General features: G+C 32.9%; 1 protein-coding gene across 2 annotated transcripts; it reads right to left on the bottom strand.

The window, feature by feature from the left end:
* Nucleotides 1-12,718: 12,718 nt before the first annotated feature.
* On the bottom strand, nucleotides 12,719-21,297 carry LOC143082689 (protein FAM221A-like). 2 transcript variants are annotated; one of them, XM_076258500.1, is made up of 9 exons: nucleotides 21,122-21,297; nucleotides 20,112-20,190; nucleotides 19,306-19,400; nucleotides 17,832-18,022; nucleotides 17,062-17,274; nucleotides 16,503-16,619; nucleotides 15,727-15,759; nucleotides 14,156-14,268; nucleotides 12,719-13,544 (listed from the first exon to the last, which is right to left on the bottom strand). In XM_076258500.1, exons 1-9 carry the CDS (start codon nucleotides 21,196-21,198, stop codon nucleotides 13,416-13,418), a joined length of 1,047 nt encoding a protein of 348 aa, XP_076114615.1. In that variant the 5' UTR covers nucleotides 21,199-21,297; the 3' UTR covers nucleotides 12,719-13,415. The 2 variants fall into 2 exon arrangements, with proteins under 2 accessions (XP_076114615.1, XP_076114616.1); XM_076258501.1 differs by lacking the exon at nucleotides 15,727-15,759 and having other exon boundaries at nucleotides 21,122-21,293.
* Nucleotides 21,298-23,547: the final 2,250 nt, after the last annotated feature.

The following is a 23,547-nucleotide window of genomic DNA, read 5'->3' as shown; positions in this document are numbered from 1 at the left end:
GATATATGTGCATTGTATTGTCAAAATCAGCCCAAATTTATGTAGCAGAAGCATTCTACTGTCCAATAAATAACTAAAAGTTTACATTTTAACAATTTTGTAAAACTGCAATATTTTGGGGCCAAAAAGGGGTCTTACTGGACCTACTCCTTTGACCACATGCACGGTTTGCGTATGGAGTGAAAAAGTTATTGTTACAATTACTTCACAATAGAGTTCACACCTAGAAAACTTTCCCAATGAAAATGTTTTGAATAGTAATCTAAATAAGAAGAAAAATAGTGCCTCTGTAATAAAAACATAGTAAGAGAAAATACATATAAATTGATAGGAATGCAGATGCAAGTAGTCCCTGAACATGCAGATAAGCGATGTTCGGGTGTTATACTGTTGTGTTGGTTTCTTTTTGTACTGAAAATTATCAATTACAACACATTTTCAACGGGCAGTTTATCCCCTCCACAAGAAGTTGTTTGTTCGTTAAAGAATTACACGATTTCACTTTTCTGCATAAAGTATTCGTGACTAAAAGAATATTAATCTGGACGCGGCAGACTGCAGGTTTTTGTATTGTGTTTTTACTTTAACGATATATATATATTTAAGAGTCTCAGGGATTGGCCTGTGTACAAGTTAGATAGGCAAAGAGGATTGGTTGTGTTGTATATTTATTCAACGGCGAAAGTGGATGTTGGTTGTTCCTCATGAGTGTTGTACTGTCAAATATGTTTATTTTGGTAATTTCTGTTACCATTTTTACGTATTAAAAATAATAATTAATACTAGTAGTACGTAAAAATTAAAACATATTTTAGAACGGAAAAGATTTTAAATTCACCAAAGTAATATGAATAAAAAATAACGAACAACAGAAAAGTAACAATTGTCATTTATATTACAGTCTAAATTAAAAAACGTTTTATGGAATTTGGGCATAATTATGTCGATACAAAAAAGATATCAAGCGGGCATTTAAATACATACGTTGAAAAAAATGACTGACAACACCATGGCACAAAATGAATATTCGACGATAGGACGAACAAGTTCGCAAAACACTTCATAGAATACAAGAGTCAGTGGCGGATCTAGAAATTTTCATAAGTGGGGGCCCACTGACTGCCTAAGAGGGGGCCCGTTCCAGTCACGCTTCAGTGATTCCCTATATCAGCAACCAAATTTTTTTCCCAAAAAGGGGGGGGGGGGCGGCCCCCTGCCCCCCTAAATCCGCCTCTGAGAGTCTGTGCAAAACGAAACCAATCATACTCAGATGCTTAGAAGATAAAGTATTCCCTGCTTCACGTGTGGCTTCCGTTGTGTTGTTAAAGACTGTATCTGGATATATAATGGTTTACTTTTATACATTGCAGTGACGTAGCTAGGTCATTTTTACGTGTACACCCGAACCTCGGCGAGAGATTCTGAGGGTTCCAAGCGGGTTCATTTCATAGCACCTGCTGATAGAAGTTCGAAATTAAAGTTACCATGGCGTAAACCAATTAATCGAAAAAAACATCTTTTTATGTACAACTTGTTATTTAATGAACATGGAAATGTATACTTAATTTTCAGAAATGTTACGGCGCACTATTAGAATTCGTAAAGTGTTCTGCGAAACCCTGGTTCACGCCTGGGATTGCTTTCCGCCAAAGCTTAATAAGGCCTATATTTTCTTGAACTGGTCAAGTTTCATGACAACATATGAAGGTTTATAAATTTATCATGTGTACTTAAATTCCGGACGGTCTGTTAATTGCGGAATACAATGTCTGTGAATATAGTGAATATAATACTGAAAAATGAAAGAAAGAAAAAACTTTCAAAATTTTGCTAAGAAATTCATATTATCGGTCAATACGGGATAGTAAATAGACATCTTTTCATCATAATCCTCTGGATAATCATTTGATCATAAACAGTTTCGGTCCAACTTCCATAAAATTTCACGAAGGGCTGACAAAGTTATTGATATATATGTTTACCCTTTACTGAACCTTAAATTATGATTGACGTGGCCGACGTTTAGAATCGCTATATGTCTCGCTTTTGCGACACGTTTGTCACAGGCTCAAAAAATAAGGCAAACCACATATCGAATTTCAGGAGATAATATATTGCTTTAAAGAAAAGTAAAGTGATTAGAATTTACATATTTCAGACTTTAACAGAAAATGAACAAAAATATAATTTGATAACATTTGGCTGAAATAGGGATATTTGTTAGTCTTGTATTATTTTAATTTTAGTTTCTTGTGTACAATTTGGAAATTAGTATGGCGTTCATTATCACTGGACTAGTATATATTTGTTTAGGGGCCAGCTGAAGGACGCCTCCGGGTGCGGGAATTTCTCGCTACATTGAAGACCTGTTGGTGACCCTCTGCTGTTGTTTTTTTATTTGGTCGGGTTGTTGTCTCTTTGACATATTCCCCATTTCCATTCTCAATTTTATAGTCGTTACTTTCAGTCGAAACTACAAGCCATTGCAGAAAGAATTGCATGGCTGATGTACTTTTCCAGTTCTTTTTATTTTATTTAGATTATAATATATTTTTTATCAAAATTCAAGTGTACGTCTGGGCGTTTTGACGTTAACGTAGCTACGCGCATGCAATGTGACTGAGATTGGGAGTTGTCTCTATGGCACTCATACCACATCTTCCTATATCTAAGTACAGATTCTGTGATGTCACACTCGAGGAAAAGAGGGCGGGATTGTTAATACGCGGACACAAGAACATATTCGTAGTCATCTGTGACCGTGACAAATACTTCTTAACGTTCAACCATCGCGTGATGGCGTGCTTTCATACAGCATGTGTGTTCTTATGAAACGAAAGCATATGACGGAATTGATTTTTCTTCCAGCCAAAGGAATATTAGGATTTGAATTAATTGAACACAATGCTGTAAAGATTTTTTTATATTAAACCTTCGCCTTTTGTCCTATACTTTTTGTATCCGCAAATGTTCCTGATTGAATGGCAGAATTTCGTGACTTTCACAGACTAATTCGGCTTACGGAATATGATAGTTGTTTTCCATTTCGATTTGATGTGTTTCTTCGTGCTTTTGATTTTATCATTTGACAAGGGACTTACCGATTTGAATTTTCCTTGGAGTTCGGTATTTTTATTATTTCGCTTTTTAATCACATTGTTTTACTTTGCACCTCGTATTTTTCTTCATAATTATCCGAATGATTGTTTTGGAATGACATAAACTTTGTATCTGCTAGTTTATCCTAAAAAAAAACTTGATACGAATTTGAATTAAATGAAATGTTCTCGAAATGTATATAACGTCATCTTGCACCTCAATTTGGCAATTAATTAATTTTATCAAGTTTAAATTTTGGGTTAAATATAGAAAAAATGTATGGACTTTGCCTTTATAGTGCTAATTTAATTTAAGATTGTATCAAAATCTTCAGCATGCATTAAACGCCATTGAAGAGAAGACTCACCCATTATTTGATTGATTTTGTATTTTAATAATTTACATGCATGGTGTCATAGATCAAATTTATTCGTTCAGTGTGTTTTCATATGTCTTTGATTGAGTTAAGCCATTTCAATTGATATTTTATTGTGCGTCTTTCTATGTTGTGATGTTACACACTATTGCTCCAGGTAAGGGTGAATGTTGGTACCTATTAAAACGTTTAAACCCGCTGCATTTGTTCTCATCTGTCATTAGTTAGGATCCTGGTGTTCAGTGGTTGTCGTTTGTTGATGTGATTCATAAATGTTTCTCGTTTCTCGTTTTTATATAGATTGAACCGTTGGTTTACCAGTTTGAATTGTTTAACACTAGTCATTTTTGAAGCCCTTTATAGCTGTTCGGTGTGAGTCAAGTCTCCGTGTTGAAGACCGTACTTTCACCTATAATGGTTTACTTATGTCTTAGGTGGAGAGTTGTCTCATTGGCACTCATACCACATCTATGAAAATATTTATAATTTTGAATGATTTTCTGATAAGCAGTTCTTGACAACAAATAAGTTGCTTAAATTCTCAACTTTCTTGACTTTATATAGTAAATGAAAGTGTTCAAAATCAAGATGTATACAATGGGGGATACATTAATGTATCCACAATATTTAAAAAAAATCTCCAACCATGAAAATTAGTACATTTTGTATTTTGTATTAACACAAAAAAAAGTATCATTCTTGAGAAAACCTGAATGATTGAACAAGCTACAATATACACTACATTGACTATGAGTAGAATCAAAAATCTTTTATACTTTTTTATATTCTGAAGATAAAAAGATATTCCAAAAGAGGAAACATTGATTCATTTCAACTAAATAAAAGAGATGGAAATAAATAAATTAAAAATAAAATAAAACAAGAATGTGTCCATAGTACATGTACACTGATGCCCCACATGCACTATCATTTTCTATGTTCACTGAACTGTGAAATTGGGGTCAAAACTTTAATTTGACATTGAAATCAGAAAGATCATATCATGGAGAACATGTGTAATAAGTTTCAAGTTGATTGGACTTCTACTTCATCAAAAACTACCTTGACCAAAAACTTTAACCAAAGACTTTAACCTGAAACAGGACAGATTGACGAACGGATGTACATACAAACAAACGAACAGACAAACAGACCGAAAAACATAATGTTCCTAAGCAGGGCATAAACAACTACTTTCTTTATCCACTGTCATATCATGTATATATGGGGCCGTATATATATATATATATATCAGTGAGAGTACAACATTCTTTTGTCTTAATCAGAGAAGATTACATACAGGAAATTCCAAAGACAAAATGATTCACTCCAGGTGAGGCAAAAATGAAGATTTTTTGGTTGTTTACAACAAACAAGACAAACATTGCATTAAAATGCATTTTAGTATTTTGGTGATATTGAATCACTATATAAATATTGTCTCTATGCATAATAGTATTTACAAACTATAAAATGAGCCAGCTCAAGTTGAAACTTTAATCCATCCCTTGTTTCTAGCTAATTACCACATTAAAGGATCTTTATCATAGATACAATGTATTAATGGTTAAAATGTACCAAACTTCCCCCGTTACAAGAATTTCAAATAGAAACTGGGTAATGTTTGAAACCAGGTCTAATTTAAAAGGCCAAAGGCATGATACATTGTGTACTAGTTCATGTAGTTCTTTTTAGACATGAGTAAAAGATGTACATGTGGGTTACCTGTTTATATGTGTCAATGATTCAGCAACCTAAAAACACATTTAAACTAAACATGAGATGAAGTAATAAGCATGGTCATTATATTAAGGGGGGTCAAAAACTTGTGCCAAAAGAACTTATTGCTTTGCATGGATATTAATTTAGTACCGGTAGTTTCCTCTTTTGCCAACATCAGCATACAATATAAAATTGAGAATGGAAATGGCAAATGTTCCAAAGAGCAATTGATATAAACAACTGAATTAAGCTTAAACAAAATTAGTATTTCGCTGAAAATTAAAATTTGTAGTTTACCTTTAACCACAAAATCCACAAAAATTGGTACCCTACAAAAACATGTACTAAAGAATCCAGTATACTGTTAAAAATGTCAAAATTACAGACTTGATTAATAATTAAAAGAATAACTAAGGCGTCATAACCAGAAAACAATACACAGTCTAGCTACCATTTCTTTATTGGCATGTCTAATTAAGTTCTTATTATCAATAATTAATTGATGGCTTTGAGCTTCCGACAGAATTGATACCTGAACTTCAGAAATTCATGACAAATGTGTGATAAATCAATGAGGTTTGCATATAACCTGTGAATGTTTTTAAGACAACATATGTTGCCATGCTTGATCAAATATTCAGATATGCTAACATACATGTACATTCTTTATGATATGTATTGGAAATTGGATGATACCAATACCTTAAAAGTTGAATTAAAAAAAACACACCTTTTTTATTTTTAAAAATTCTGTAACATTGTAATTTTATACAACATAAAGTTAAACTATACGTCCTCGTATTTATATACAGAGGAAAGATATAGACAACTCTCCATTACAAAAAGAAGGGAAAAAAACCAGTAATTTCAAAACTGTTACAAACTATATGAGATCGAAATCTTCATTCTTAATACACAGACAGAACCTCAATACTGTAAAAAGAACTAAAAAAAATCAAATCTGAATATTTAAAACAAAAAAAAAATCAGTTCTGGCTGTATGTATACAACGTTCTTGATGTTGTAATTAGATAAAGAATTTAAATATAATTAACTTTTTTATATTAAAAACAGATTACCTGTAATTAATTGATTATCCACGTGGATATTTAACTCACCTGTTGTTGATTGACAGTTAACAATTAAATTCCGCTGCACCATATAAACACAGATGTAAATAAAGGTTAAATAATAAAACATGTTGCTAAAATTCAGGAAACATCCAAACGGAAATATTGAAAATTATAATGAAAAAAAAGCACATCAAATGTTTATGTCATTTCTGATGAACGGATCGTAATTATTTCCGAAGTCAATTTATGTTTTGACTTTTTCACATGTGTGGGCCTGTTTGAAATTATAATTTCCTTTCAAATCGTAAGATATCGCCTTAAATTTCTCAATTAAATGACTGTCAGACATGATTGGAATGCGCATTCCCTTTACATCGCAAATGACAACAACAAAAGAATGTGTAACACCGGCCCATTCACTTTTCTGCAACATTTGTTTACATTGATGGCAAGGCCAAAACGAGACTTAGCCGCCAGAAAACTCCGTCATGGGAGACAACTCCTAAACTTTTTAAGTATTAAACTGGAATCCGCTTGTATTACGCTTCACTTTGTTTTAATGAAAATGAAAAATCTTGCTTCAACGTGCAGAAAATAAATAATCGGTCCTCTTACTTTACAAAAATAAATAACCGATCAAAAACAAATCCTCCTGATGTAGACAAGATATATATGACATGCTCGAGGTAACATTTTTAAAGAACAAAACAGAGTCACATATATATTGCAATATGTATCTGTAAGAATCGACGGAATAACCAGCACGTCTCTGAAAAAAAACCAAATCATATATGATAAGCGTTGACCGTGCGCACATTTTTAGAATGAAGCGTTTCCGCGTTTTCGAGTGGCAAACGGTACTTCGATCAACGCTTTTACACCCCCAATTAATTTACAAAAAGAAGCTTACAATTCCTAAATATACCACTGTATATATTATATTAAGTATATAAGTATTTTTTTCAAGTTTTTTTAGGGACAAGTGCCCGTGTTTCAGATTCGGTTCAAAATGAAGGTACGCCGTGATAATTTTAACAGGGTTGTGAATCAGTGTTTTTTTTTTTATAACGAAAATCCTCATGACTTAATATGATTGATTTAAATGTTATCAATATTTTTAAAGATAACATATATTAAAAAAGAATGGTACTCAGAGAGGAGAAGATAGCAAAAGGGACCATGAGTCAAACTTGTAAGTCGAAAACGAACTGACAATGCCATTAAAGGGAAAACGACCAAAAGCCAATTCACAGTGATATTCAGACACGTAGCTTGCAGGGGCTGCCGTAGTTCCGTCTGATTTTATTCAGATCCTGCTCCACATGTTGCACCCGTCGTGTTGTTCATATAAGTAGAAACCCGATGATAAATTAACTTCTATTTCGAGAGGTCACTTTCGAGGAAAGTAGGACAATGTTTTTAATGTTGAAGTAATTGGTGATTTGGTTCTGATTATGATTTATCAAAATACATTTCGAAAAATCGACTGTATAAATTTTTCACAAAACAATTATGCCTTTATACCTTATATGTTTAATAGAATTCAATAAATGTGTATATTTTGGGGATTTATAGTCTCCGACTCATCGTACTTATGCCATTGAATACTTTGGGAATGGAAAATATATCTTAATAAAAGGAAATAATTTCAACTGAAATAAAGCTTGTTAACAATGACAGTTCTTAATTTTCCGTGCAGCGGGAAATATTACATTCAGATTCAGAACAATATCACTATCTCATAGGGTGAATTCGAAGACAGCCCTGTTTTGAACTCAGTCAAAATTCTAACATGCACGTTTATAAGGTAAAATATACAGAACATATATGGCATTCTGCCAGAACATCCTGACTACGAGTTGATCAGTATTTTCTGTTACACTATTCCTAAAAGTATCTCGGCTGACAAAACGTCGATCGAACTTTAAAGGAGTAGGTCCGGTAAGGACTGATTTTGGCCTCAAATTTCATGTTCATCTGACGAAAGATTTTGACTACTTTTTAAACACTTAAGTGTCTATTTTATTTGAATCAATTAGTTTATGTGAAAGATTTTAACTGATTTAGTCATAAAAAACGCACCAATGCAAGCTGAAATATGAAAAATCTACCAAATATGCCGAAAAATGTCATTTTTCAGATGGTTTTTGTCAAAAATGAAAGTGGCCGCATCCGTGTTCACCCTCAACCTTTATATATGTTATGTATTATAAAAAAAAATACAACTTACATTTCAATATTAAGGATGAACACGAATGTGGCCACTTTCGTTTTACACGAAAACCGTCTAAAATTTAACTAAAATGCTAGAATTGTGACGATTTCAGCAATTTAGCATGACTTCATGGTGCTAGTACCCGATATATGTGCATTGTATTGTCAAAATCAGCCCAAATTTATGTAGCAGAAGCATTCTACTGTCCAATAAATAACTAAAAGTTTACATTTTAACAATTTTGTAAAACTGCAATATTTTGGGGCCAAAAAGGGGTCTTACTGGACCTACTCCTTTGACCACATGCACGGTTTGCGTATGGAGTGAAAAAGTTATTGTTACAATTACTTCACAATAGAGTTCACACCTAGAAAACTTTCCCAATGAAAATGTTTTGAATAGTAATCTAAATAAGAAGAAAAATAGTGCCTCTGTAATAAAAACATAGTAAGAGAAAATACATATAAATTGATAGGAATGCAGATGCAAGTAGTCCCTGAACATGCAGATAAGCGATGTTCGGGTGTTATACTGTTGTGTTGGTTTCTTTTTGTACTGAAAATTATCAATTACAACACATTTTCAACGGGCAGTTTATCCCCTCCACAAGAAGTTGTTTGTTCGTTAAAGAATTACACGATTTCACTTTTCTGCATAAAGTATTCGTGACTAAAAGAATATTAATCTGGACGCGGCAGACTGCAGGTTTTTGTATTGTGTTTTTACTTTAACGATATATATATATTTAAGAGTCTCAGGGATTGGCCTGTGTACAAGTTAGATAGGCAAAGAGGATTGGTTGTGTTGTATATTTATTCAACGGCGAAAGTGGATGTTGGTTGTTCCTCATGAGTGTTGTACTGTCAAATATGTTTATTTTGGTAATTTCTGTTACCATTTTTACGTATTAAAAATAATAATTAATACTAGTAGTACGTAAAAATTAAAACATATTTTAGAACGGAAAAGATTTTAAATTCACCAAAGTAATATGAATAAAAAATAACGAACAACAGAAAAGTAACAATTGTCATTTATATTACAGTCTAAATTAAAAAACGTTTTATGGAATTTGGGCATAATTATGTCGATACAAAAAAGATATCAAGCGGGCATTTAAATACATACGTTGAAAAAAATGACTGACAACACCATGGCACAAAATGAATATTCGACGATAGGACGAACAAGTTCGCAAAACACTTCATAGAATACAAGAGTCAGTGGCGGATCTAGAAATTTTCATAAGTGGGGGCCCACTGACTGCCTAAGAGGGGGCCCGTTCCAGTCACGCTTCAGTGATTCCCTATATCAGCAACCAAATTTTTTTCCCAAAAAGGGGGGGGGGCGGCCCCCTGCCCCCCTAAATCCGCCTCTGAGAGTCTGTGCAAAACGAAACCAATCATACTCAGATGCTTAGAAGATAAAGTATTCCCTGCTTCACGTGTGGCTTCCGTTGTGTTGTTAAAGACTGTATCTGGATATATAATGGTTTACTTTTATACATTGCAGTGACGTAGCTAGGTCATTTTTACGTGTACACCCGAACCTCGGCGAGAGATTCTGAGGGTTCCAAGCGGGTTCATTTCATAGCACCTGCTGATAGAAGTTCGAAATTAAAGTTACCATGGCGTAAACCAATTAATCGAAAAAAACATCTTTTTATGTACAACTTGTTATTTAATGAACATGGAAATGTATACTTAATTTTCAGAAATGTTACGGCGCACTATTAGAATTCGTAAAGTGTTCTGCGAAACCCTGGTTCACGCCTGGGATTGCTTTCCGCCAAAGCTTAATAAGGCCTATATTTTCTTGAACTGGTCAAGTTTCATGACAACATATGAAGGTTTATAAATTTATCATGTGTACTTAAATTCCGGACGGTCTGTTAATTGCGGAATACAATGTCTGTGAATATAGTGAATATAATACTGAAAAATGAAAGAAAGAAAAAACTTTCAAAATTTTGCTAAGAAATTCATATTATCGGTCAATACGGGATAGTAAATAGACATCTTTTCATCATAATCCTCTGGATAATCATTTGATCATAAACAGTTTCGGTCCAACTTCCATAAAATTTCACGAAGGGCTGACAAAGTTATTGATATATATGTTTACCCTTTACTGAACCTTAAATTATGATTGACGTGGCCGACGTTTAGAATCGCTATATGTCTCGCTTTTGCGACACGTTTGTCACAGGCTCAAAAAATAAGGCAAACCACATATCGAATTTCAGGAGATAATATATTGCTTTAAAGAAAAGTAAAGTGATTAGAATTTACATATTTCAGACTTTAACAGAAAATGAACAAAAATATAATTTGATAACATTTGGCTGAAATAGGGATATTTGTTAGTCTTGTATTATTTTAATTTTAGTTTCTTGTGTACAATTTGGAAATTAGTATGGCGTTCATTATCACTGGACTAGTATATATTTGTTTAGGGGCCAGCTGAAGGACGCCTCCGGGTGCGGGAATTTCTCGCTACATTGAAGACCTGTTGGTGACCCTCTGCTGTTGTTTTTTTATTTGGTCGGGTTGTTGTCTCTTTGACATATTCCCCATTTCCATTCTCAATTTTATAGTCGTTACTTTCAGTCGAAACTACAAGCCATTGCAGAAAGAATTGCATGGCTGATGTACTTTTCCAGTTCTTTTTATTTTATTTAGATTATAATATATTTTTTATCAAAATTCAAGTGTACGTCTGGGCGTTTTGACGTTAACGTAGCTACGCGCATGCAATGTGACTGAGATTGGGAGTTGTCTCTATGGCACTCATACCACATCTTCCTATATCTAAGTACAGATTCTGTGATGTCACACTCGAGGAAAAGAGGGCGGGATTGTTAATACGCGGACACAAGAACATATTCGTAGTCATCTGTGACCGTGACAAATACTTCTTAACGTTCAACCATCGCGTGATGGCGTGCTTTCATACAGCATGTGTGTTCTTATGAAACGAAAGCATATGACGGAATTGATTTTTCTTCCAGCCAAAGGAATATTAGGATTTGAATTAATTGAACACAATGCTGTAAAGATTTTTTTATATTAAACCTTCGCCTTTTGTCCTATACTTTTTGTATCCGCAAATGTTCCTGATTGAATGGCAGAATTTCGTGACTTTCACAGACTAATTCGGCTTACGGAATATGATAGTTGTTTTCCATTTCGATTTGATGTGTTTCTTCGTGCTTTTGATTTTATCATTTGACAAGGGACTTACCGATTTGAATTTTCCTTGGAGTTCGGTATTTTTATTATTTCGCTTTTTAATCACATTGTTTTACTTTGCACCTCGTATTTTTCTTCATAATTATCCGAATGATTGTTTTGGAATGACATAAACTTTGTATCTGCTAGTTTATCCTAAAAAAAAACTTGATACGAATTTGAATTAAATGAAATGTTCTCGAAATGTATATAACGTCATCTTGCACCTCAATTTGGCAATTAATTAATTTTATCAAGTTTAAATTTTGGGTTAAATATAGAAAAAATGTATGGACTTTGCCTTTATAGTGCTAATTTAATTTAAGATTGTATCAAAATCTTCAGCATGCATTAAACGCCATTGAAGAGAAGACTCACCCATTATTTGATTGATTTTGTATTTTAATAATTTACATGCATGGTGTCATAGATCAAATTTATTCGTTCAGTGTGTTTTCATATGTCTTTGATTGAGTTAAGCCATTTCAATTGATATTTTATTGTGCGTCTTTCTATGTTGTGATGTTACACACTATTGCTCCAGGTAAGGGTGAATGTTGGTACCTATTAAAACGTTTAAACCCGCTGCATTTGTTCTCATCTGTCATTAGTTAGGATCCTGGTGTTCAGTGGTTGTCGTTTGTTGATGTGATTCATAAATGTTTCTCGTTTCTCGTTTTTATATAGATTGAACCGTTGGTTTACCAGTTTGAATTGTTTAACACTAGTCATTTTTGAAGCCCTTTATAGCTGTTCGGTGTGAGTCAAGTCTCCGTGTTGAAGACCGTACTTTCACCTATAATGGTTTACTTATGTCTTAGGTGGAGAGTTGTCTCATTGGCACTCATACCACATCTATGAACCAAAAACATCTTTAATAAAATTATTTCAATAAAACTTGATGAATCATCAAATATTTTTGTACTTTGCAGAATGTTTTATACCTAAATTCGTTACAAATAGCTGAAACTAAAATGTGTATACTTGATTAAAAACAAGTCAATAACATTTATATTATCTATTTTAATGTAAATCTATTGAAAATATTTTATAATAAAATCCTTAAAGCAGCTAGTATATATGTATCACAGTTTTATAAATATCTATATAGTTTGGTATAGTTAACAAGTGAGCAATGAAAATGGACGGAAATATACGTCATCATAACAATCATAAGTGTACAAAAAACAGACACAATACTTATGAAAAAGCAATACATTATCACAGTTTCCTGTAGAATACACTAATGCTAGTGAATAATAATTAAACGAAACTAAATTGCTGGTAACATTGGAAATAGTCTCTCCAATGTTTATCAGCATATGATAGTTTATCTTACCTCCTGTACATTTCTAGGAATATGATTGGTTAAAAGCAACATCGTGGAGACCGTGTATATTCCATATTAGGTTAGTAGGGTTCCATATTCAGTTAGATGGCGGGGCTTTTAACAAAGATGATAGGAACAGTTCAAAATTAGTCATTCTTTTGGCAAGTACAATCGAGGCTTCATATCAAATAATACTACATTATGCTGCAAATATAAAATACTGAATTAAAGGGAAATACGACTTAAAATTTGAAACTTGAGGACTTGTTAGAGCCATACAACGCCATAAATGTATTAGGTCGAGAAATTCTAAAAGAAAAAGTCATGAGTTTAAGATATAACTGAGCAACAAAATAAATATTAAAGCATTCTATTTTCTTGGTTGAGGAGTTCTTGGTTGAGGAGTTCTTGCTGAGCGTGGTTTATCATCAATAGCTTTTCTGGTCCCTGCACCAAGCTGTCCATAACTATCTGTAACATTTCCTCTCCCGCCAGCTTTCTGAAATTACATAAAATCTGAGTAAAATTCAGATCTATCATGAATCCCGTACTCGTTAATCAAATGAGCATAACGATATCAGAGATTTAATAAAAGTAAAACGTATACAATGTACTACTTTTTTGTCTATGTCGCCAACAACCATTTTTTTTATATAAATCGGCTTGTTTTAGACGTTTTCACTGATAATAGCTCAAAGGTGGTTCTTATTTCTGTCCTATTCTTCCCGATAATACGATTTTAATTTTTTTTCTTTTTGTCATTGCATAAAATTAATATACTTTTTCGGTTTTGATTCGTCAAGTTATGGAATAAGTCTCATGATTATTTCAGGAACACGTGTAACCACTGAGTATATTATTCTCTCCTGCTTTGGTGATGGCATGCCTTTCATCATTATATTTCATGTTTGTAAAACTAAAACTATCACTAGAGTAAAAATAATAAAATGAAATGCGACATTGGGGAATTTTACTGAAAATCGAGGGTGAAATAAACTTCTCCCTGGAGCTTCTCTAGAGCGAAGTGGGGAGTTCCAGAGCGACTTTGTCGCTAACTTCACCTGGTGTGGTGACCCCTGAAATAAAATAGTTCAATCTAATATCACTTACCTTTTCTTGATACCTCCTCTCATAATAATCCATGTCAGCTTCTCCTGGTCTCTTCATTTGAGAAACCCTCTCAGTGAGGTCACTAAATATCTCATCGTCCGGGTCGTCAATTCCTGATAATTTAATAAGCACACAATTAATCATGAATTAGGGTTGCAGTAACTTGCACTTATTTTGAGATAAAAGGTTCGTATTATAAATTCATTGTCTGTTGCAAGATCTAGTTAATATACAAAACGCAATCAACAATTTCGAAGCTAGTGGCCATTGGGTAAATCTATATGTAATAGATACACTAGTAAGAAGATGTGGTATGAGTGCCAATGAGACAACTCACCATCCAAGTCACAATTTGTAAAAGTAAATCCTGTATGCCTGTTTATCTATATACCATTTCGTTAGCAATAAAGTTAATTGTTTCGTTAATTTAATGTTTAAGTGGTTTTCTTAATTACAAATACAATACGAATGTGACAAATGGTCGACAAAACAACTTGCTTACAAAAATAAAAAAGTAAAATACCGATTATACCGTTTGTACCAAACGTGGTTCTGGAATACGTAAAAAGCTAAATCACCATTAGCATGTACGGACAATACCTTAATTCAGTTTGGAAAGCCAAAATTAAACAACATTTTGGAGTGTGCAAATGAAAAAAAAATTAAAAAATTGGGTTGCAAGAATATTTTATTTTTGTAATAAATCTGTTTATGTCGTTTGGACAGCATAATTATAGAAACTCTATTGAGGCTCTAAAAATGGACAAAACACAAGTTTTACGTTCACTTTCAAGACTAGTTTTAAAAAAAATGGGTGACCGAAACGATTTGTATTCGTCCCAACCGATGATATACATAGCGACATTCAAACAGCATATACATTATGAAGTTAACAAGATAAGATACAATAATTCAATTGAGGAGCATGTAGACAAAATAAGTACAACAAAAACATACAAATTTTCAAAAATTATTAATATAGCTCAAATCTGTTAAATTTCACAGACATCATGATTTGTTGTGTTAGTTGACCATGTACCAAACACAGCTCCTTTTCCCACAATAAAAATATTCAGATTCCAACTCGTAGTTAGTGCAAGTTAACAAATTGTTTATACAGCTAGATGAAAACTTTATATCAATTCATCTGTAAACAAGAGTGCTAAGATTTTGTACATGTGTAAGTGAATGAATTATTTATATTCATCTGGTCTGTATTGTGATCTATTGTCTCTTTAGCACTGTCTTTCGCAAATGTGCAAGTATACCAACTAGTATCCAGATGCAAAAGTCACCAGGGGTAAGCTCACATAGGACATGACATTGTGTATTTGTAACACTTTAGTGCAAGCTTTGCCGGTTTGGGTTTGATTATGATGTTTATGATACTGGTGCAAGCTATGGATTGTGCAAAGGGATATCCTTAAACTAGTATCCCTTCTCCACCTAAAAAGAGTGTACAGACACACCAACTTGTCAATTTTTATTCTAAGGTTAAAACTATGAATAAACAGACAACCATTTCTACAATTAACGTCACTTTCAAAAGCACACACAAGCGTATAGTTTACCATTAACATGCAGCTGTTTATTTTGTTCCCGTTCTTGTAAATAATTAAACAGTTTAAAACAGAAATACTATTTACATTCTAGTTTTACTTTGTAAATTGCTTTCTAGAATTAGTCAAATTTAGATATCTGAAATTTTTATTTTGAGACCAGTCCAATATGACTACTAGCATATTTATAGGGTTTTGGAAAATCGATTAAACAGTTATAATCTTTACCATTACTGAAATAACAATACAAAACTTTTCAATACTTGGTTCTACTTCAAACGTCCGGTCAGAAATTCTTTATTTCTATTTATACTTTATTTACTCTTTTTGTAAATTCATTGGGGTGTAAAAGCGTTGACCGAAGTACATTTTGTAAGAAGCGTGGTAACTTCACTCCAGGTTTATGAAAGTTCACGTTGCTCAACCTTTAGCCTTTTCGGCTAATTTTTGTCAGTTAGTCTTTTTTAGCCTTGTGTCTATAAATTATCTATTGTGTTTATTGCCTATTCTGACATTTTCACTGAATCTGAATTTGTATGGCTGATGATACATGCATATCAGAAGACGCTTTCTCTGTCAGTGCATTTCCTCCCGTTTTTTTTTCTCTCTTTTATTTGTTTTTATATACTTTGAAAATCGATATACTACTGTATCCTCTTATCAATATGTCAGAATGAAAGATGTTTATGGTAGACACACAACAGCTTGAAGAAATTATGTAAGCTGTGTTTTCCAATGTATTTTATAAAATATATAAATATTCAAATACTCAAAATGTATCTACATACCTCCTTTCAGCATGTTCTTCTGCATTTGGTGGGATTTAATAGCTTGAACATTTGATCGCAAGAATGGGTTGTCAGCTGATGTAATCGACTGCTCAAGGAAACCTTTGTTTGGAGCACCTGCAGAGAAAACATATTATAAAAATATTATATAGAAATAGTAATGTTGCTTAAGTAGCCAAAGAATGAACATATTCTCAAAAAATAACTTTCATTAAAATGTATGTAACATATGTAAACATTTTTTAAAAATGTTCTTTGACACTGTTTTGACTTAAGATTCTTGATCTCGTATCACCTCGATCCTATGAAATCTTGAGAAGTACTTTTAAAAACCTTTTCCTAAAAACAATTGTGTAGAATAAGCTATTTGAAGAGTGGAAGATGCTGTTAATTCGTATTACGTTTACAAGATATTTACTTGGTCTTTAATCTACGAACTTGAAAATATGCATTTCGTTCCAAAGAATTCTATTGCTTTTTATTTTTTTTTTTTTTTATTTTTTTTTTATAAAAGTGAATCTTGACTAACATATTAAATATATATACGGTGAACCTATACCTCTACCACTAGGATCTAGCCTCATATATCCGTCTGCAAGTGACGAAAATCCAGTTATTCCACCCATGGCAGCATACGGCGTGGCTTGTCCTATTGGATGACCCCTGGCCTCGCGTTCTTCCGCAGTTTCTACAATCATTTTATGTTGTTTGTATGAACCTCCACATCCACAAGTGAAGGAACTTGTAAACCCAGTACATTTTATACATCCTCCTGCATTAATATACAATGTAAATGAGCATAAATAAATAAGAAAAATGATGAAACAGCTTAATGACGATTTCAAAAATGTTTTCAAATGAAGAATATTTGCGACAAACACAAAAAACAAAATCTTAAAAAACCCAACCCCAAAACAAGAATTTTCAAAAATTGTAACCTAAGAATATTTATTAACACATTGGGAGTAAACGTTTTCATTGCTGTTTATAGAATTGAAAATGAAAACGGGAAATTTGTTAAAGAGACAACAACCCGACTAAATGATAGAAAACAGCACAAACTTACCAATGGGTCTTCAACACAGCGAGAAACCCCTGACCAAGAGGCGGGTTTCAGCTGGTCCCTTAAAAAAATGGGTACTGCAGTTCAGAGAAAATGGAATTCGTATAAATGATTTTTTTTTAAATACAGGACTAACAAAGGTCAGAGGTTCCTTACGTTGGACAGGCGCAGAAATGCGGCGGTGTTAAACATGTTTTGTGAGGACCCCGCCCCCCCTATACCTATAGCCAATGTACATCGATCGAATGCTCTGTGTTTAATCTTACGTTTTTTGCACCGGTAAGGCTGTTCTTCTGAATGCTCTTCGGACGTGTGTTTACACGTACATCTGATTGGCTGACTACCATTTAGTGGAGCGAAATGGTAAGTTGCACATTTGCAGCCTCTTTGTCTGCATGGAAGTTTTATAGGTCTATCTGTAGGTATTACTTCAAAATCAGTTTTATGCTGTTTGTATCTGAAAGGGAATTTAAATTTGCAGATTAGATTTGAATATTAAATTTCAAGAACAAATATGAACAAAATAAAATGATTAAAAAATGGATAGATATGCACTATAAGAAATAAAATTGAGAAAGGAAATGGGGAATGTATCAAAGCGACAACAACACAGGCACTTGTCTCAGAAAAAAAATTTCCTATATACCTTGTTATAATAAGGTATACAGGAAAAAAATTTCTGAGGCAAGTGCCTGTGGACAACAACCCGATCATAGAGCAGATAACAGTCGAAGGCCACTTATGTGTATACTAGTACAGTGATAATGGACGTCATACTAAACTCCGAATTATACACAAGAAACTAAAATTAAAAATCATACAAGACTAACAAAGGCCAGAGGCTCCTGACTTGGGACAGGCGCAAAATTGCGGCGGGGTTAAACATGATTATGAGATCTCAACCCTCCCCCTTTACCTCTAGCCAATGTAAAAAAGTAAACGGCTATACGCATAACAGTACGCACATTAAAATTCAGTTCAAGAGAAGTCCGAGTCCGATGTCAGAAAATGTAACAAAAGAAAATAAATAAAATGACGATAATACATAAATAACAACAGACTACTAGCAGTTAACTGACATGCCAGCTCCAGACCTCAATTAAACTGAGTGAAAGATTGTCTTCATCATATGAATATAAGGCACAATCCCTCCCGTTAGGGATTTAGTATCATACTATCATAAAATATATGAGAAGAACATAACCCATGTCATGCCAACAACTGTTTTTAAAAAAAAAAATGTGTTTAGTTCCGATGCAAAGACCCTATAAGTGAATCAATATAAAAGCCAAAATATTCAATCTTTAATGACCTGACAACATATATTTTGACAAAAAACAACATATCGACTAGGTAAATCTACAAATTTTCCGAGGAAGGAAAATAAAATAACAAACTGCAATCATACAAACACACATACAAACACCCTGTATGTATGAACTTTAATACTCAGATGCGAGCGAAACAGAGAAAGCGTTAACAAAGTCAGATACGATTTCAATATGTGTAGACCAAATTTATGTCTTTGCAAATCTTTATTTACCGAAATAAAGTTGGGTTTTGTACTTTTTAGATGCTTCATGTTAGAGTTTCCGTGACACACTTAAATTAAAAGCATCTTTAATCTACGACATTATGTCTCTGCATTAGTTGTCTCATTGGCAATCATACCTAATCTCTTTATTTTATATTAATTAAAAACAATTTGACCGTGTTATACAAAATGTGTTGTTACATTACCTATGTGTACAGAAACATGGCGTTTCAGGTCCGATCATTTTACAGTCCATACCAGTGGGTGCAGAGTAACTAACGAACAGTCTGTTTTTCATTCTCTAGAAGTACATATACCAGAAGTTTATACTTTATTTACGAAGCTTTGCTATATAAGGTGCTGCTAGCCAGGTAAATTGAGAAATAATTAGTTTGTATTAATTCCTTAGTCCATCCATCTTTGATAACCAAAGGTTGCGATCCAGTCCTCTCCTCTCTAAGGGCGGTGGAGAGGAGTGGACTGGATCGTAATCCTTGGCTACCGAAGATGGATCACACCAGTCTCATAGAATCTAACTTTTCAATATAGTTTCTGGAATCATGGTGTTTCTTCACCCCGAACACCTTATAAGAGTTGACAGCGGATTGATATCAACCTGGTCTCAAAATACCTGCTGTATTACACCAGTTCTCAACTGGCATTGTCTATGGAACATTTTATTAACAAACAAGACATTTTTTTACACAGGAATCCATAAAATACTGGTATCGATATTCAGGTCACGTTGAATTAACATTTAAACATGCGTTTCCAGTTACTTTTCTCAATGTTAATGCTTTCAAACAGAAGTTGAGCGCAAACCAAACTAGATAAAAATTAAGTTTTTAACGAAAAACGAGAAATATTCGTGGAATATTAAAAGATCATTGCCAACGATTAAGCCAATAGTCTTCCATTGCGTGATGCAGAAGTCACTATTGGTAGTCAACCTTTGTCTCTGTATATAATGATAAATTCGAAACAAAATCTTGAATTAGTATAGTTGTCATACCATTGGCAAAACTTTCTTTTTGTATTCCTCAAACTGATCTGGTGTCATGAGTTCTCCTCCGTCATCATCACCAACGATTCTGTAACAGAGAATTCATTGCATCTCAATATTGACATACGAATATTGTAAGTACGTAAGTAATGTATGCAAACTTTATTTAGAGCCGGCACAGGTGTACAGTTAATAATAAAATGAACTGAAGAATCTTAAACCCGACTATGTACCATATACACGTCTGTACGTCTATAGCAACAACACTGTGTTATGAAGTTGCTAATTGCTTTTTTTTTATGATTTTTTTTTGTATTTGATCATTTATTGTCTTCATTGTCCAATCTAATTTTTACAAAAGGAACTATATGTGCTATCACATAAAGGCAATAAAAAAATATGTTGCGCTAATACGCTTCCGTACTGCATTCTATAAATGCGTTCTGTTACACACATCGTTGAAAATATAACGGAATTTGATGCGACTGTCATACAAGTGAGAGGTTTAGCATTATAAAACCAGGATCAATCCACCATACCAAGTCAGGAATATGATAGTTGTCCATTCGTTTGATGTGTTTTATCATTTTATTTTGCCATTTGATTAGCGACTTTCCGTTTTGAATTTTCCTCGGAGTTTTTTGTGATTTTACTTTTTTACTTTTTTCATACTTTAAATGTTAATGAGTTTAAATATGAAAAGATGTGATATGATTAGCCATGAGATAATCATCCATCGGAGACCAAAGAACATGGATTTAAGCAACTACAGGTCATCGTACGGCCTTTAACTATGAGCAAAAGCCATATCATTTAGGAAGCTAGTAAAGATCTGTATCGTTGTAACAAGACATTATAATTACCGGTGTAAGTCAATTTAATGTATTGCGCCGACATTCGAATTGAAAGTTTAAATACCGGTTGAATGCATACAATTTTCTCTGTTCATACATGATTGTACATGATTGTACTCTGCAGTTCCTATATCGATAGTATAGTAAACAATATAGTTGACTTGCCTTTTGTATTCCAAATATTCGTCCACAGCCTGAGCATTTTTGTTGTCAAATTTCAGATGGTACTGTCTCTCCGCCATTTTTTACTTTTACCTGGATGTTTATATTAACTACGGGATCAATATGTTTATATTCAAACCCATTAAGCATATCTAATGTTTAGTCAGACATGTACATTTTTGCTACACCCAATATTTAAATGGTATAAATCTTATTGAAAAAGATTAATTATAGTGAGTGACGTAAACCATGTACTTTGCTCTCTTATCATGCTTATCGCAATCTTTGGGAAAATACATATACGTAGAAATGTATTTGAAAAAAAAGAGTATAGTACATAATTTTGGTGTAGAGATAACTTTAAACCAGTATGTATGGTATGGTTACCAAATTTAACATTTCATTGACAAGAATTGAAACGTGTTACTTTTTGAATGTTTGGATATCACCAGTTATCCCTCTTTACACGTATTTAAATCAAAAAGCTCTATGTTCTAAATATTTGCATGTAACCCGACATAAAATAATATTTTCTATTCTATTCTATTCTTGGTCATACTGTCATCTATGTGCCTGCTATCAGTAAATCATAACATTCTTCATAATCTTGATCATATAGTTGGTTTGAGTATTTATGAATATTTTTCGTGTATTTCATTCAATATCTTTTGTGCTATGTTCACTGTTTCAAGCATGAAAAGCCTATAGATTTCCATATAACATGTATACTTTAACTTACTTAAATAGATTTTTTTCGTTGAGTTGACCAGACAACTCCCTTTAAATAAGGGTCGAACTCGTCGGTAATATTTGGCAGTGTAAATTTTTTCAAGTTTTGACAGACACTATACATGACTTACTTAACATATATATGCTTTTTTTTTTTTTATCTATGACAAACCCCATTTTCTAATTTACGTAGTATGCATCATGCTCTTCAGCAACAGGCGAACTTCAACTGTTTTAATGTGGTTAAAGTGTTTCAAATAATTTATATATCTTTGCAAAACTTCAGTAATTTCAGCAACTGCGAACATTCTTTGATACGGTATTACTTATTGATGCTTTTCTTTTACTTATTTTTTTGTTCTCTATTAACTTTTATCAACAAAATTGATTGCTTTTTAGTGTATTTCTTTTATGTACATTTTGTTATAGCACTTATCGATATCAAAAGTTTAAGGGTCGATTCATAAAAAAAACTATAGTCTAACCTTCAAATTATGTGACTGTCCCAAGTCAGGAACCTATTCAATGGTTGTCTTTCGTTATATATCTAAATATTTTATTTTTTGTAATTTGGTGAATAATGTGTAGTTGATGGTAGGTAGCCACGGTTGAAATTATTCACAGCACTGTATATGGTTGAAGGCCTATGTTTATCTTTGATGTCTTTTGATTTTCGAATAGTGCTGCTTAAAGTATACCCCATATCTCGTTTTATTATTATTTCCATACATTAATTCTGTAAAGTGTTAAAAATGATGAGGTAGTTTTAGAAAAAGATAAAAATGCGGAAAGTTAACGGACGACGGACGACAGACGAAAGACGACAAATAATTGCAATAGATCACCCGGTCTATGTTCTCGAATTTGACATACATTGGTTATTCCTGCAGTGTACATGATGATCGGTTTGGTCAGAACTAAGAATTGAGCTGGGAGATGTTGGGGGAATTTAATAGACATTATGACGATAAGTTAGGAGAATTAAGGTTGAAATATAGAAGAGAGATAGCATTTTTACATACTGTCCGTTTTTTTCGCTATCTAGTACCATGTTTTAAATTTCATTTAATTTTGTTTAATGAAAAATTCAACTGAAAACCTCTTGATTGCATGTCTTCAGAGTTTTATTTGTTTACATACATATAATACGTCCACGTCATACTAAGTTATAGTAGGGAGAACTTATGAGTATTAACAATGCTGTGTGTTCTGTTTTAACGGAGATCATATCAAATGTATGAAATAAAGGTTTAAAATAAAAACTATATTTAATTCTATTAAAATTCTCAACTCATTTTGACTTGTTTATATTCAAGTATCATGTTCCCTTTCTTATTTTTTCATCGTCAAATACTAGTATTCTAATTTCTCCCTATTCCACATAAAAAAAATTATTCTTTGTTTTGCATGCTATATAGATCAATTTTACCTCATGAAATTCATATATTTTAATTTCAAAAGTACTTTCAAAACATATTTTCATAACGAAAGTTCTAAATGCCACGTTTACAATGGTTTACGCAGTATTTATAGTTTGGGAGAATTTGAAAACTGTTCATGTAAATATTTAACTGCACGCGAAACATCTCGGGATTTTCCCTTGCCTTTACTTACAAGACAAGTTTGAACTAATATACTATATTGATTATTTCACAACTCCCATCACATGATACTAGGTATATAAATAAAGCTTTTATTTT

Source organism: Mytilus galloprovincialis, chromosome 7, assembly GCF_965363235.1.
Source record: "Mytilus galloprovincialis chromosome 7, xbMytGall1.hap1.1, whole genome shotgun sequence".
Taxonomy (NCBI): Eukaryota; Metazoa; Mollusca; class Bivalvia; order Mytilida; family Mytilidae; genus Mytilus; species Mytilus galloprovincialis.
This window is presented reverse-complemented; position numbering and strand designations above follow the sequence as displayed.

What these genes read in the sequence shown, in the direction of transcription:
- LOC143082689 (XM_076258500.1), bottom strand. Translation starts at nt 21,198, where the DNA reads ATGGCGGAGAGACAGTACCATCTGAAATTTGACAACAAAAATGCTCAG. An exon ending in AAAAGAAAGTTTTGCCAATG is followed by an intron (nt 19,401 to 20,111) that starts GTATGACAACTA and finishes ATGTACTTCTAG; the next exon opens with AGAATGAAAAACAGACTGTT. An exon ending in GAAGAACATGCTGAAAGGAG is followed by an intron (nt 15,760 to 16,502) that starts GTATGTAGATAC and finishes ATTATTTACAAG; the next exon opens with AACGGGAACAAAATAAACAG.